Source organism: Strix aluco, chromosome 5 (assembly GCF_031877795.1).
Source record: "Strix aluco isolate bStrAlu1 chromosome 5, bStrAlu1.hap1, whole genome shotgun sequence".
NCBI lineage: Eukaryota > Metazoa > Chordata > Aves > Strigiformes > Strigidae > Strix > Strix aluco.
In genome coordinates, this window is record NC_133935.1 from 78,992,793 (window position 1) to 79,009,406 (window position 16,614).

The window sequence follows — 16,614 nt, forward strand, 5'->3', positions numbered from 1 at the left end:
TTCTACTTCAGATCTTGACACAGGCTTGAATTCATAAAGCCAACTAGCTTTGTGAACATTAATGTCTTAGGTTTCAATTAGATACTTTGCATACTTCAGGTGTTTTAAGTTATACAGGAGTAGTCCTTAAGAAATTTTAATAGGTAGTATGCTGGTAAGCATATGTGACATATACCATATATTGAGATGACAGAAGATTTTTAACTTACATCTTTCTCTTTTCCCAATAATTTTAGGAATATATGCCCTACAGTTAGAAGGGGGAATGCAATTTTTTTCAGAAACAAAATCAGATGCTAAGAAATAAACTTCTCATTCCTTCCTTTAATCAAGCAGATGTATTCCCAATGAGAATGGGAGAGCTCCTCTCATCAGCCTTACCATAGTTCAATTAACAGAAAAGGAATTCACCCAAACTTCATCAATTGTTATGGACAACTCAATCTGGGCAATTATATGTTAACAGTGCTCCTCTCCAGCAACTGCCTAAGATCTCCTTCTGGTGGAGGGGAGGCCAGGGAGGCAAAGAGAGATGGGATCAACACACCAGGAGCATGGCCTGAGTGAGATATGGATAATTGTGCAGGGCAGTGGAGGGAAGCGAGGTCTTTCCTTGTGACTTTTCTGCTCCTTCTGGTAAACCATATACCTGGTTGTGGTAATAACTTACTAGACAATTCAATCCTTTGTTCTAGTTTCCTATCTGCATAATTTTCCTTAGTTGCTGTTGAGAAGAAGAGGAATGATGAAATGAAAATGTTAATTAGCTACTATCTATGAAGCAGTCTATATATAGATGGTTGACATTGCACCCCTCCTATCATTCATGCACCAGAAAAAGATTTTCAAGTTACAGAATCACAAATAGTTGAATTTGGCAGGGACCTCTGGAGATCATCTATGTCCAACTGCCCTGCTGAAAGTAAGTTTCTTTATGCAAGTTGCTCAGCAAAGTGCTCAGGCCTATGTCCAGTCAGGTTTTGAATATCTCCAAGGATGAAGACTCTGGGCAACCTGTGTCAGTGTTCAACTACCCTAGAAGTTCATTTAGATGGGATTTCATGTGATCCAATCTGTGTCTATTGCCTCTTGTCCTATCCAACTCTTTGATACGATAGTCACTGACCCTGCAGAAATGCAGGTGACTTAAGTCTGTTTTTTATTGACAGAATAGGAAGGCAAGAGGGAACATCAAAGACGACTGGTGGCTGGGCTGCTCCTGCCACCAGGAATGTGAGGGCACATCAGTTTATGTCAGCTATGAGAGCTTCAAGAGGACCTGGACCTACAGCAAATAATAAGGATGGTGTAGCCTTGATCTGAATTGAGAATATGGATGGTAAAAGAGTCCTGTGGGCAACTGATGTTACTGTTACCACATATCAGCACAAATAGAGATGGAGTTGAATAACAAACTTCTGAACTTAGCCCTCCTCTCTCAGCAAAATTTGGCTTCAAGCCCAGATTTCGGATTGCTTTTGAATTTTCTAATGCTTGAGGCTATTTAGATGTAGGGTTTTCATTCAGACCTATAACTTACTCTCACATACATTAACAGATGCCATATTTGCCTGGGGGAGAAGGACCAAAGAAAGGAGCATGCTTTTTTTTCATTTAGCTGGGGAATCAGAAAAAGGATCTTACCGCACATACGCGTCCAACTCTAGTATATATGGCATGAGTGCTTGTTTCGGCCTCTAATGCTTTTTCAGTAAAGAAGAAATATACTTTGTTATCATCGTGGTCTTCATTGTCAGGAATCATGTATGAGCCAACGAATTTTGGTTCTTTAAAAGAAAACAAAAGTCAATTGGATTCAAGCTTATTAAAACATTCTCTTATTTTTTCAATCCTTAAAATCAGCTGGTAACAAAGAAAAAAATAAAATTAAAGAATCAGGGATCTGTCAGTCAGAGAGCTACCTCAGGGGAATAGGGTGATAGAAATAGGAAAAAAATCTTTTTGTGGGTGGGTATCTATAGAACATATGGAATACATTAATGTCAAGCTATTTTTATAGCTCCAATTCAGAAATCAATATTCCTTTCTATGTGTGCAAGAAAAAGACCTTTTTCTAGTCCTGTTCTCTGGGGTTTATATATTTTAATTTGGATTAGGCTAAAACCTGGCACTGATATTCACATAACAGTCTCTGATCTCATACAAACCAGGTGTAGGAATGTCAACTTTGGACAAGCAGCCTTTCAGATCAAGAAAAAGCTCTGGTGGTTCAGCTAATACATGCTATATGAACATATATCCTCATAGATAGAAGATGCATTGTGTATATTTGTCATGAAATGTAAACCTCCTAAATTTTTCCTGTTTTGATATTTTACTGTGAAGCTGAAACCTAAGTTCAGACTTCAGACCATGCCTGCATACCTTTTAACCCCACACCAAGCAGATCTGTGAATGATTTCATCTCACTGATTTGTAGCAAAGTTTTTATAAGTTCTTTAAATGAGAATGTCATTCATACAGCTAGTATGATTTCTTAAGAAGCAGTGGGTAATGTAAGTATTTTCTAACTTTTTGTTCTCCATGAAAGCAGTCATTGCATTTTAAGACATTGATACAGCACTTGGTAATTTTCTAAAGTGTTTTAAATATACATTTAAAAATATTCAATTTCTGCAAATTTAAATTTCAAGTATAGACAAAATGAAAAGCAAACGAAAAGCTTGAGGCTATAATTTAAAGAATCTATATTTAAAATAATGAAACCTTCCAGAGAGAAGATAAACTTCACTTACATGTTGTGTACATCCACCTTACATTTCACATTGAAGACTACGAAACAATTCTTAAATTTCCCAGCATATGATTTTTCTCAATATTTTTCTTGTGGAATATTTTCATTTTCTTCTTTAAAATTACATGCTTTAATTTTTCATTTCATTTAACTGTATGATCATCATACGTTTATTATCTTGCGTTATTGCATGACATCTCTTTACTACATAATTTGGCAAAGATTGAGTTGTTTTACTGCAACATAAAAACTAAATGATCTCATCTAGAAAAAAAGAGTACTGTGTTCTAGTTAGAAGCTTTCATGAATTAAATGGATAATTTAAAAATATTATTTTAATTATATCTGGCATATCATGAAATAGTGTAGAATATTCAGAGTATAAATTAAGAGATTTTAAAAATGAAAAATGAAGGATTTAAAAGTTCCACTTGTTAAATCCAATATATAACCTAAATAAAGACCTCAATTTGTTCATCTTGACAGGGGGTTCATGCAAAATTTCATGGAAAAAGATAGTTTAAACAAATTCATCTCCAAATAGATATACACATGCATCTACAATAGCCTTTTAATTCCTGGTTCAACAGAAATCATCTAGTCATCCAAAACACCTCTGGTTCTTCCTTCCTCTCCTTCCCATACCTTTCAACAGGCGCTCACTATCAGGTTCAGTTCGGAGATGGGCCATGCGATTCATGGTGCGAAACAGAGCTGCATCTCTTCCCCAGTAGTCACTGTAGAGACCAGTAAAAAGTTCACCACCTGCAGACCATGTATTAAAAAACAAAAAAACAAAAAAAACCAATTTGGTACTGCTCTACTTACTTATTAATTTCATTGCATATGACAAGAACTGCATTTTAAACATGGCTTATTAGTTTTTGCTCAAAATTAGGTAAGAAGGCAAGTCAGTAAAATACATATAGCCTAAAGAGTATATGGACATTGTTCCTACCAGCACTGCAACATTTACAGTTGGAACAGCATGAGGACAAGAATTTTAAATTTCATTCATTCATGAATGACTTCATGGTAGATTCACACACAAAACATGAAGCCATTAAATTAACATCTAATAACATCTGCCAGAATAACATCTGTCACGTAAGGCACCTAAGTTCAAAGATCTCAATGTCATTCAGTTAGTGCCTGGCCCTAGAAACATCTACCCTTTGTCGACACCTAAATTTTCACCAGCACAGACTCTGACCAATGATTTGCTTCTGCGTGCTTCCAGATGTGCCCTGGTCTTGCTAATGAGAAGCAGCAAATTGCTTGGTCCCAGAACTGGAAGGGACATGTTGGGTTTATGAGGACCCAGAAATAACAGGAGCCAGAAAATGGGATGAAAATGCAGCAGCAGGATTCAGAGGATGCAGTGCTAAGAAAAAGAATAGTGTTAGTGCACCAAACCACTGATTTGGGCTACACTGCATGGATACAGCTCAAACCTAAACCATCCTTGAATCCACAGATTGGACCTCAAACAGGGGAGTGTTTCCTAAGCATAGTTATCAGATTTGGCTCTGTGCAAAACATGGCTGGAAAAGATTTGTTAGTGAAATGTGTACTGAAAATACTGGAGGGCTGGAGGCAGTTATGGCCCCAGCTGGAGAGATAAGAAGCAGTACCTGCTACCTTAGAAATGTTTTATTAGGCTAAGGGGGTTTTCCAGTCAGCCTACTGGAGCTGTTCCACTTTACCTGAAATAACTACAGTTTAGGTATAACTTGCTGGCTGAGGTGTTTAGGTGTTCAGTGGACAGAGAAAAGAGCCTATTTTTCTCTGGTCCAGCAATAACTCGTTTTCCTATCCTTAAAATATTCACCAGAGTAGGGACACAATCTGAGATCTCATCCATCCTGCACAACTGATGATGCATAATTCCTGAAAAATTCATGGGAACAGAAATTTGGTCCCATTTTCAAAGAATTTATATGTCATTCACAAATCAAGCAAGCATAGGAAAATATTGGATATTATACATTGATTTACAGTAACTGTTGAAAATCTGTATGCAGTTGGGTACAACTGGATCATACATATGTTCAAAAATCCAGCCTATCTCTATCATCTGACCCATCTAAAATTGTGATTTTGGACATATTTTACTTTAATGAAATTTCAGCAATAATTCTACCTTTTAGTTATGCATGTGTGCAATTCCCCTTAACTGACCAAGCATTAAAAATAATATATTTCATAACTTTGTGGATTTAGATTAAACATTTTTCAGGTGCAATTTAAGAAGCAGAGAGTTATTGTCACTAGGTGGCATCCTAACGTTAGAAAATGACAGGAATTAAACTGCACGAGAAGAGGGAAATAAATTATTTCCAGTTCATGGCTTCTCTGAGTGGAGGTTTCAGTGACACAGCTGCCTACCCCCTAATCAAAATAAACGTGACTGATCCATTCAAATAACATTTGCTGGCATTTATAAAGGATTATAGCAGAAGCAAGAATTTTGCTTGTTGGTCTCCCTCAAAGTGTGAATTTTGTTTCTCTTAACAGATATATATGAATTGAATGGTACCATAAAACTGAATAATGATTCTGAATAATGATTCTTATAGTTTGGCAGCTGAGACTGGTTCAGAAACCTTTGCTGATTCGGAGCTGAGCATAATTTTGCCTTAGGCTTCATTATATAAAGAATAGATATTGCCTTCTAGAATACATGGTCAGGATTTAGTGTAAAGTATTGTCAAGTGAAATGAAAAATAATTATAAATTATAGCATCAGTAGAAGTTAAGGTTACTCCAAATGAATACAGAGCTTTATTTTTGAAACAACACAGAGCTGCTTAAACAACAGATTTTGCCAGTGCCTGAATAAGGTTCCAAACAAAATTCATAACCCTAATTAATCAGTTACATTAGTCATAAATCCCCCTTTGAGAATTCCATTGGAAAAATATCTCAGATTGACTGGGGTTTTTTGGTTTTGTTTGGTTTTGGTTTGTTTTTAAATTATGGTGACGTGTAATACAAAACGTGACACTTTTATCAACACTGTAGTGAATCTTGGAAAATGCATCCATGTGGGGTAAATGACTCTTCACGAATTGCTAGTGATCAGGATTGACATTCATAAGTCCAGATGTTCAGAATTTTGGACAGGAAGCCTATTCCTTTTGTTTGACATAGGTATAAAATGTTAGTATAGGTAACTAACCTGCTGGTATGGCATTCTACCATATACTGAGGAAGTTATCACTGATTTTATCTGTGAGATCCTAGGGGGGAGAAAATGGAAGTTCCAGTCTTTCATGGATATTGTTCCATGAAAAATATTGTACAGATACAATTAAATCTGATTTTTACCCTGAAGTGTTACTACACTAAGCATAAGACAAATGAGCAAACAGGTCACCTCACCTAAGGAAAGCAATGAGACAATACCGATGATAAGTATGACTGGCAAAGATCTCAACACTAGAACATTCAACATAATTCTGAGATATTTTGCACTTTTGACATTAAGAGGATCTTCTCTTTTCCTCTTCAATAGTCTTTTGCACATCCTTTAAATCCATGTTACAAATTTTGAATGCTGCTAGGTTTATACAGGTGCTGACAATTCTAGATTTAGAGACAACTTGAGGTTGAGATTTGAAAAGTCCTGGCAAGATTTCTACTCTTTTATCTTCTATTCTGTAGCTACTACTACATATCAACTTTCTCCTGTCTTGGTTGCAGGGTTTTGTACTGTTTCATCTCACACTGATAAATCAGTATCTTCCAGTGAAAATCAACTGAGCGATTTCATAGACCTTCACCACTCCTCCCCATTTCCAGTCTAACCTCAGCTTCATGTGTATTTGACAAATTACTTGCTAAAATTTAAGTTTTAATCCAGTCTGGTTAATCCTTCTAAAACAAGAATAAAAGTTTTCTTCTTTCCTTATTTAAAAAAAAAATAAAATACCATGGACCTCAAAAACCAGTTTTAGCTCAAGTGATACATGCATGCTTTTTAGTTAGCATTCTTTTCAAGCAGAGAAATGTATCAAAGTTCAGTTGGGACCATTTAAATGATAGCTTTATTTTTTGTCCTTTTCTCAGAGCAAGTTATTAATAAAAAAAAATACAAACTTTTTCTTCTAAAACAAGAATTCCTAGATGACGACCCTTAAGGTAAAACAGATTGAAGAATGTGATTTAATTTTAAAAACTTCAAACTACAGGGAATTTCTATAAATAGGCTGCTTCCACCTTAGAAGTGGGTTTCCTTCATTTGTTATTGGCATGTTTTGTGTGCCTGCTTCAAATTGGAAGGTAATGCAAACATAAGCTATTATTAATCAGTAGTCCCTTTGTATAAAATTCCCATTATATCACTTTCTGCAAAGTGGACTAGCTGTGTTATGAATAAAGGCGTAGAACATAATGAGTAGAACATAAACAGCACCTTTCATGCATTTCTTTCACTGTCCACCAGTTATTACTTACATGACAACTAAAATCAGAATACCAATGCACAATTTTAACAAGTGATACTTTTCACAGTAGGAAAAAAACAAAATACAAAAGAAATTCGCTATTGCTTAGCTGGTAAACTTCCTCTGTATATTTGTATTTTCTGTCCCTCAAGTATTCTGTCTTCTGTTTTGAGAGAAAATGTATTTATTTTTGTTCATTGTGTAGAGTAAAAGAAAAGACACAAATACATGAAACCATTTTAAAACTGTAAAACCAGAAAATATTATTGGAATGGATTCCCTGGATAGAAAAAAATATTCAAATGTAGTTTAGGTTTTTCACCATTTGCTCGTGATATATTGCAGGTAACAAAACACAGACACAAACTAATTTCTCAGCTTTCAAGAATTAGTGTGGTCTACGTTAATCAGTGTGCATGATCTGATATCAAAAATAGTTTTGGCTATTGAAAGCAGATGGGAGAGTTCATTAGAAATAGAAGTCCAGAAGTTTTATATGCATTTTCTTTAAACATATATATTTTATTCAGCCTGTTTGCCATCTAACATCTATTCTGTTTCCTGAATATGACAATAAATTTCTAAAAGTTAATTATTCATAAATTGAGGAATTCATCACAAGCTACTTTACCACTGGGTCAGATAACCTGTAATAAAACTTACAACAGCATGGATACTTAGTTTTAAAGCCAAGTCACGAACTATTGTTTTCTTGAAGTGGGTATTTTAACTGATGTGTTGAAATACATGAAGAGATACAGAACAGAAGATTCTCTTTCTTCCTAAATTAATCTAGCTAGATCTGGTTCTAATTAGTGATGGTGCAAATGATCTTTCAAGATGAAGATTTTAAAAGCTTTTAAACTTTTATCAGAGGCATGTGAAGTTTCCTTCTTAGTCTAATCCTCACTGTTAGTCAGTAGCACTGATGGCTGCTGGGTTAATGTGAATTGCAGAGGTGGAAGAAGGTTTTGACTTGTTTAGTTAGGAAGAAGAGGATGCTGGGATATGAAAGCCTCTGTTAACAGGTTTGCATAAAACCTTTTCAGGGACACGCACATTGGCTGAACCTGCACTGGGAGAGTGGAGGCAACTCTGGGGTGCAGCCTCCAAGGGCACGCTGACCCCATACCAGGAGCAGATTTCACTTTCTAAGAAAATTGGAGTGCATGAAGAAGGAAGCCTCCAAGCATTGGAGGAAAGACTGGAAGACCAGTCCTGGAGGGTGCATGGTGTAGTTGACAAGTTGTGATCTCCTGTCATAGGGTCATGGCTGCCATGAGCTGGAATCACGGCTCAGCTGAATTAAGGAGCATCCCTTCCTTCACAGTGCACTTGGCATTAGAAGTCTCAGTCTCACTTTCAAAGATCAATTAAAACATTTTTTACTATTCACTATGTTTGCATCTATGTCTTCTACCCTTTTCAAATGCATACCTAAAGAGATAAAGGATATTCACTCTAGAGTCTAAGGAGCAGCACTAACTCTGTTTATTGTCAGCTGTGAGTCTCTGGTTAGTAGAAGTTAGTAGAATACATGGAACTAAAAACTTCTTTAAAATATTTTTCCTAAGTATTGGAAGTGTTGAATGCCAATATTATAAAAAACCACAAAAGCATAAATAAAATAATAAACTCTTTGAAGAATTTTGTTATGCTTTTAAAATATCATTCTATGATCACTTGAAATCAAAGAATTCCCAATGGAGGCCTAGAAAAACAGCCTCTAAATACCTTTCTCAGGTCATATTAGTTTTGATGAAGGGGTGAAAGTTTGTCTGTTTTTTGCTGTTGTATTTGATAAAAATGTATTATTTTCTCCTGTTAATCTTGCAACATTACAGAATTATTGGCTTTTTGAGATTGACTTTATAAGTCTTTGTCAGTGGATGTCTACGACTTTGATCAACACTTATTAGGGAAGGGCTTATTTAATGGGTTTCTCTTTCAGATAAAACTGTGAGGATCCATAGGACCTCCCATGATCCAAGGCAAGAAATGCAAGGACTAACCATTAGTCTTGAAGTGCTTAGTGGGACAATCTGGCTTCCATTTAAGCAAATAAAATTCACATTGATCTCACAGTAGGAACATGATCAGGTTAATTTATTTACTTAGTTCTGTCTGAGGTTGAGAAGGACTTCAAGATTAGACCATGAGGTTTCAGGCCTACAGCAAATTCCATGGGATGAGTCTTTGTTCCCTGGCTGAGCTAAGACTGGAATCTGTTAGAAACTGTAGAAACAATTTAGAAATAAGGGTGGAAGAAAAGCGTAACAATCTGTGCTTCATGGATTTTGGGAGGTCAGTCAAAATACAGCATTTTTTTCTTATTCCTTCATGACTTCTTAACCCACTAACTCTTAAGAATTTGAGCTGTATTTTTTTTTTTAATAGGAATGAACAATATTTTGATGAATTGCTTCAATTTGAAAGATTTAGATAAACCTAGCACGTAAAAATACATCTGTCACTCATGATCAATACTTCCTCACCACCATGGGTGAGCTATATCATAGTAATTAATAAACAGAGATTTTAGCCGTCTGATTTTAAGATATGAAGTCAAATGTAAATATCAAAGGGCCCTAAAATCCTCTTTTTATCCCTGAAAAGTTGAAAATTTATTTGATCTTCAGCCTCTATTTTTTAGCTCTTTCTTTTAATGACTATTCCTTTTGAATGCCTAGTTTTCTAAAAATGTTTTCTAAAAAAGGAAAATCATTGTGTTACTCCCCAAGTGCATCTAGCTTTCACCCTTTACCTGCTGTTCCAGTCTATTTTTAGTCAATGTACTATAATATTGCCAAGACTGTGTTCGCTTGATCTCACAAAATGTTTTCAGGAAAACATTATAGAGGAAAAAACATATGGTTCACTATACTACAACTTCAAAGGTCCCAGCCCTACAGTGATATACTTACCAACAAGGCACAGAGGAGCACTACCTCAGCACAGCTTTCTGGCACTGCAGGACTTAGACTAAATTCTATTTTTGTAACTGTCGAGTATAAGATCAACTCTCCTAACAGAAAATCACCAGTTTTGGATAGTTTTGTAAGAAGGCAGCATTGAAAAAAATCTATTTTCATCTCAAAAGCTATAATTTATATAAACAATAAATGCTTGTTATAAACACAGTTAAATTCACACTTTTACAAGATGCTTGTTACTCAGATTACATCTCAGTAGATGAAAAATTGTAAATTATGTGTATTTGTCTCAGTGGTGTAAAAGACTAAGCTAGACATTGCTTTGCTCTGAAGGAAAGCAGGAAATTATTGTTTTGAAAATTACACAGCAATCAATTACTGCTTCAGGATGGCACGTGTCATATAACATCTACTCACTTCAGTGAGACCCCCTTGCTGGAGTTAATGCTGCCTGGGATGTAATATTAATGTGGGCAGCACCATGAGGATTAAGTCTGACGTGTGGAAGGCTGCAATGGAAGACTGACAACACTTCAGTGTGCTGAAGAAAGAGACTCAGAATGACAGATTGACAGGACCGTGAAGCTTGTGACATAAAGATCATTACCAATTAAGATGGAGGTGAAGGAAGAACTGGGGTCAAAAGGGCACCTGCCTCGTCCTCTCTCAAATTTGTGCGATTCCAGTTGAAACAGATGATCCTTTAAAAAAAAAAAAAATCACAGAAACCAGCGTAAACCCTACAGGCAAAGAAAACAAGTCCTTAGAGATGAGCTTTAACTTTGTTATACCTTTGTAATGGATTGACTTCATTCGGGAGGAAACACAATTATGGTTACTCACTGATGTAGTAGTAAAAATTCTCTCGGTTTCTACAAATCACCTTTGTGTATGCACTGCCCCAAAAGTATCAGTAAAACATGCAATAAAATTGCACTTATTTCATTTCTGTGGGAGTGGGGAGTGAAGATTCCGCTATCTTTTCTTCAAATTATCTGAACATTTAATAGATATCTAGCTATGGAATGTGTTTTCCCTCTTTAAACATTTTTGCCAGTAGTTGTTAAATATATCATTCTGTGTTATCTTCTTTTGGTAGCTTTGACATGTTTATATATCTTCTTCATAAAAGTATGTTTAGGAATGAATCTGCAGTTATGGTTTTCAGAGCAGATGTGATTTCTGCAGTGGATTTAACAGAATATCAGTATAAAAAGAATATTGGCAACTCAGTTTCATTTGTCTGTATAAGGCTTTAAAGGCTGAGAAAGAATTTACAATTTAAATTTTCATTTTCCGTTAATGCTATGTTTGTCCCAGCTTTCTCAAAAGAGCCCATTAATATCTGATTAAAATATCAAGTGAGTGCACAATATTTTTTTAGTTTATATATTAACATGAAAGTATGCCACAGAACACGGAGATGGGGGATAATATAAAGGCAAATAGAGAGAAAGCTGTGAAAGTTTCATAAAAAATATGCCACCCAGCCATAAAGTGTGTGACTAGTAAATGTTTTGATAGTCTAGCAGTTCCAGTTCTGTGTCACAGGTTTACTGAAATGTCCACTGAAATGCAGACTATATCATCATACAGGATAAATGCAAGCTACCTGCTCAGTAAACTAATCTCAGTTTCACACTGCTAATATACTAAAGCAAATGTTTTGTGAAGCACGGAATTACATGTGACAGGACCCTAGATTCCCCAGTATTTTGAGGAGGATCTGCCTGGATCTCTTCCTTACAGCAAGTATTCTCAAAGAGGTCCAAGAGGCTTTTAAACCATAAAAATCAGGTTTTATTAGAGTTGATTTTTCAAGTATTTAATACAATAACTCAGTATTCACACAGAAAAAAGCTTGATATATCTAGACTGGTCAAAATAGTGTCCTGGTAGTCCTTATTTAACTATATATAGACCTTTTAGTCCGTATGTCATTATAACAGGTTTGTTTTCTCTTCCGTTGGTTACATTCATGTAATTTTGGGGGGCTGTAGTGTATGCAGCTCAGTCCCTAGAAAGTTTTGTGTTTGAGAGATACAGAAACCTGATTATATGTCTGCTCTCTGCGGTGCTGTATTCCCACTCTCCTTCAGATCACTCACCTATGTCAACCCATCCCACCCTACAACCTCTCTCTTCCCAAGCAAGTACAATTGCCCCCAAAGCAAAACTAATGTTCTCTTCAAGCAGCTCCACTGGTGACAGTTATGCTCTCCTGTAAAAGACATAAAAAGACAAGGGCAAAGCAGCAGAACATATACTGATCACTGCATGGGATGGAAAACCGGTAATATAATAATAATAATAATAAATAATTTTTTAAAAGGACAGAAAGAAAAAAGATACAAGGAAAGTGGGAGAGTTGTAGAGCTGTTAGGTCCCACTTGATGAATAATTGAATATTTCTATACATTTCATTTAAAACAGTTAATCTTGAATTTGTCACAAGTCCCTCCTGTTCAAAACACTATTTACTCCTTAATCCTCAGATCAGCCAAGCTGATGACATTTTGCTGCAACTTCTAATCAAAAATTAAGATTCCCATTAGTTAGAGAGCTTCTATAAAAATTGGATGTAACTCAGAATGCAGTTTTGAAAAAATGAGACATCTGTTTCACACCTACTTATAGTGAAAAAGCCACCCCAAATTTAAAATAGCAAACAAAAACCATATAAAATTTAAGTAATAGTCCTAAAACTCACAAGATAACAAGGCATTCAGAATCTCACCTCTCCACAAGCTCCTGTGTTGGCCTAACCCTGGCCTGTTAGTGCCTGATGTAAAGCTGATGCAACAGAAAATATTCATCCTCGGTAGAGACTGGTGATGCAGGAATTTTATTTTCTGCTGTATCAGCTTCAATTGCACATCAGTAGTAACTATTCCCCGTCTGCTGTTGAGTAAATGTCAAACAATGAAGAAATATTTCTCTGTGTGTGGAAATCTCAGCCCCATTCCGTACTTTTCAAAGATCACATATCAGTTATTTTTCAAAACTAAATACCATAACATTTTGGGTCAACAGTAGAAGAAAAAGAGTAAGGTGAGCTCAGGAAAGGAAAGAAAAACCTTCTGAAACTGCACAAAAGAACTAAGGAGTCATAACTGTCATAAATTATGATGTAAAGGAAGTATTTCTAAAAACAATCTGACTGCTATTTATTCTCTAATCGGGTTTTAGAAATAAAGCTACTCATGAAAAAGTTTCTCTTCTGGGATCTCAACTGAACTATTTGTCAATGAATCAGTTCAATAAAGAAAAAAAACCCCGATTTTTAGAGAGAAAGATGTAGAAGTAAGTGGAGACATAAATTGAGAGTTAAAATTTAATACAATTTTCTAGTCTTAATGCTTTCTGTTCACTTTTCCTCACAGTAAAAAAAAATAGACTTGTCTATGAAAGGAAAAAAACCCAAATTTAAAACTGATTACAGAAAAAAACATACTGAGATAACATGATCAGGTGTGGAAACAAAATTATTTTGACACAATACTTGAGGTTGCATTATTCATATTTCATGGTTTATAGTGTACGGCTCATATTTCATCCCAAATAAGGAACAGAAATTTAAATTTTTTGTGCTGTAGGATAAAATGTCACTGTTATTCAGACCAGGGAGGCTTGGCTGGTATGGGAGTCTTTCAGACGATGTGAAATGATTTTGTGTCACTGTACACCAAATTATAGTATCACAGTGAAATAGCTATCAATGTACTTAACCATTCTCCTGAGAATCAGAATAAAAACAATGGTAAAGATAAACCCTTCTCTTCTAACATTCATGACATGAACGTGTTTAAAACACCTAATTATATGACCATGGAATTAAAAAGTTAAGCAGTATGCATTCTATCCTTTTGTTATCTACATTTTAGCAGATGAAATTTCTGAATAAGGATTGTACTTTAAATATATGATCTAATGCTAATACTGAAGATAGACAAAAATTTGGATTTCAGTGCAACTTGGAGAAGTTTTTAAGTGGATCTCACCAGCTTTGATATAAAGCAGGATGTGTATCTCATAAATGCTTGCAGATGCATGTAACTGTCTGAAAAGTCACTGAAAATGTAAGTAATGACTCCTCCAAGAGACATTTTCCACCTTCACCTTTTAGGACAGCATACCAAATATTCCATGGTTGCAATAAATTATTCCCATCATGGGGCAAGTAACTGAAGATCAGGTGTTGGATGTGTCAGCTTCCATGGGATTTAAATTAAGTAAGTGTTACACATTAATAATCAGCTTTGAAGGCTAATACCATAATTCTAACCATCCTTGCTGTTTGTGACATTGGAATCCCTTGAGAAGTGTCAGAAGAAAACTGACAGTTTCCTCACAGATTATCCTACACAGCAAGTCAACATCGCAATCCATTTTACGGGCACTTCTTAGTGAAGGTAAAAATTATACAAAAACACATATGGAGGGTTGGGAGTGGAATTACAAACTTCTACATGTAGTTTGAGAAAAGAAATGGGTTTCTGGGTTTGATTTATGATGCCTATGATTCAGGAAACGTAATACACTTTCAACTATTATTAAAATAATAATGTTGTTTAAGAAGAAATAGAAGATATTTTCAAGGGCATCAAGCATTTTACCATTAACTTGATATGAATTGATAATTTTAGACAATGAAGAATAATGTAGACTATAAATAATAATGAAAGAAAAGGTCAATCAGAGCCATTAAAATTTAAAGACTGCATTTAACTGTTGCTGCAGAAAACTACTTTCTCTAATGCCAAGTGCTGCTTTGCTCTGGTTCAAGACAGCATTTATGCATGTATTAATTTAAAACATATGTTCACTTTCATTCTTATTCAGCAAAGTACCTAAGCCTATTCTCCATGTTAATACAGTGGCTGTATCTTTTACTAAACCGGCGACTTAAAAATATAGAGGCTTTGGTTGGGTTTTCCTATGATTTTATTTTTATAACAAAAAATAATTTGATTTTCTGTAAGAGGATATTTTTTTCGCTTTATATTTTTATTGTTTTCCAGGTAACAAAAAAGTAAAATATATCATACTGGCATTTTTTAAAAGGAAAATTAAACCATTTCAGAACCTTTAATTATGTACTTAACTCTGTACCCATATGCTCCAACAGTATTGCCAAGGTCTGCTCTCCAGGAGACCTGTACATTTTTGTGGTTGGTACCTTTTTTGGTTGTTTGGGGGGGTGTTGGAGTTTTGGTTTTTTTGGCTTTTGTTGTTTGGGGTTTTTTTTGTAAGGAGTCCATGTTACTTATATTGCAGGATAGTAAATATTGTTTATTGTGGGGAGAGACTGCAGATTTTTTGTGAATATAGTTTTTAACACTGGCTATACTACTATTACTGCAATTCAATGTACAAAATTAATTCTTAGTGTTAATGATCTCATAGGTATTCAGCCTCAGAGTAAGAATGACATTACAAACAAGAGCTGTTTGTTGCATTTCGTTTACTAGGGGTCATATATTTGAGAATTTTTTAAAGAGAACTATAAATAAGAAGGTTCATATGCAAAGTGCATTGAATGAGAAAGCGTAAAATAGAGATGCATTGTTCGTGCAAAACTATGAGAAATGTTATTTTAAAAACCTTAATAAAGCCATGTGGTGCTAGTGTGTACTGGGTCTGGCTGAGCCAGAATTGGTTTTCCCCTGTAGCAGCCCTCATGGTGCTGTGTTTTATGTTGGAGCTGGCAGGGTGTTGATAGCACACTGGTGCTGTGGCTACTGCTGAGTAGTGCTTACACAGCACCAAGGCTCTTTCCAGCATTTCCCCCCTGCAGTGGGACAGGGTGGGCAAGATCTTGGAAGGGGACACAACCAGGACAGCTGACCCGAACTGACCAAAGGGATATTCCATACCATATGATGTCTGCTCAGTATAAAGCTGGGAGAAAGGAGGAAGGGGGTGGGGTCACCCTTGGTCCTCCGAGGCAACCACTATGCATATTGGAGCCCTGCTTCCTGAGAAGGCCCGACATCGCCTGTTCATGGGAAGTAGAGAATAAATCTGTTTTCTTTTTTTTTTTTTTTTTTTTTGCTTCCGCATGTGGACCTTTGTTTAGCTTTGCTTATATTAAAACTGCTTTTGTTTTACCCACAAGGGTTGTTTGGGTTTTTTTTTTTTCCTATATTATTTTTTTTCCCCATCTTATTTTTTTTCCCCTCTTTGCCCTGTTGAGAAAAAAAGGGGGAAAGGGGGGGAAGTGATAGAGCGACTTGGTGGGTACCTGGCATTTAGCCAAGGTCAAACCACCACATAGTGTCATATGAAGCACCCTTTTTTCTGTTCAAGTAATTCCTAAAGCATCAAAAAAAGGGAGTGTAGACATCAAAGATTCACCTTATTTGACCATAGTGCCCTGTTTGAGGAAGAAGACTGTTGGGAAGGGATGGGACACACTGACTCCACAGGGAAAGGACATCCCAATGGACTGGCTGAATGAGTGACCTGGTAAAGTGGG

At 35.7% G+C, this 16,614-nt stretch overlaps 1 protein-coding gene across 1 annotated transcript in view; it reads right to left on the reverse strand.

Annotated features, from left to right (window-relative positions):
- The window catches only part of SEMA3E (semaphorin 3E), a 152,342-nt gene that overhangs the window by 30,771 nt on the left and 104,957 nt on the right, over positions 1-16,614 (reverse strand). Inside the window, exons 5-7 of the mRNA XM_074825498.1 lie at positions 10,744-10,837; positions 3,401-3,520; positions 1,645-1,787 (exon numbers count right to left, since the gene is read on the reverse strand). Of these exons, the coding sequence (XP_074681599.1) occupies positions 1,645-1,787; positions 3,401-3,520; positions 10,744-10,837 (357 nt within the window). The remainder of the gene's footprint in view (positions 1-1,644; positions 1,788-3,400; positions 3,521-10,743; positions 10,838-16,614) is intronic.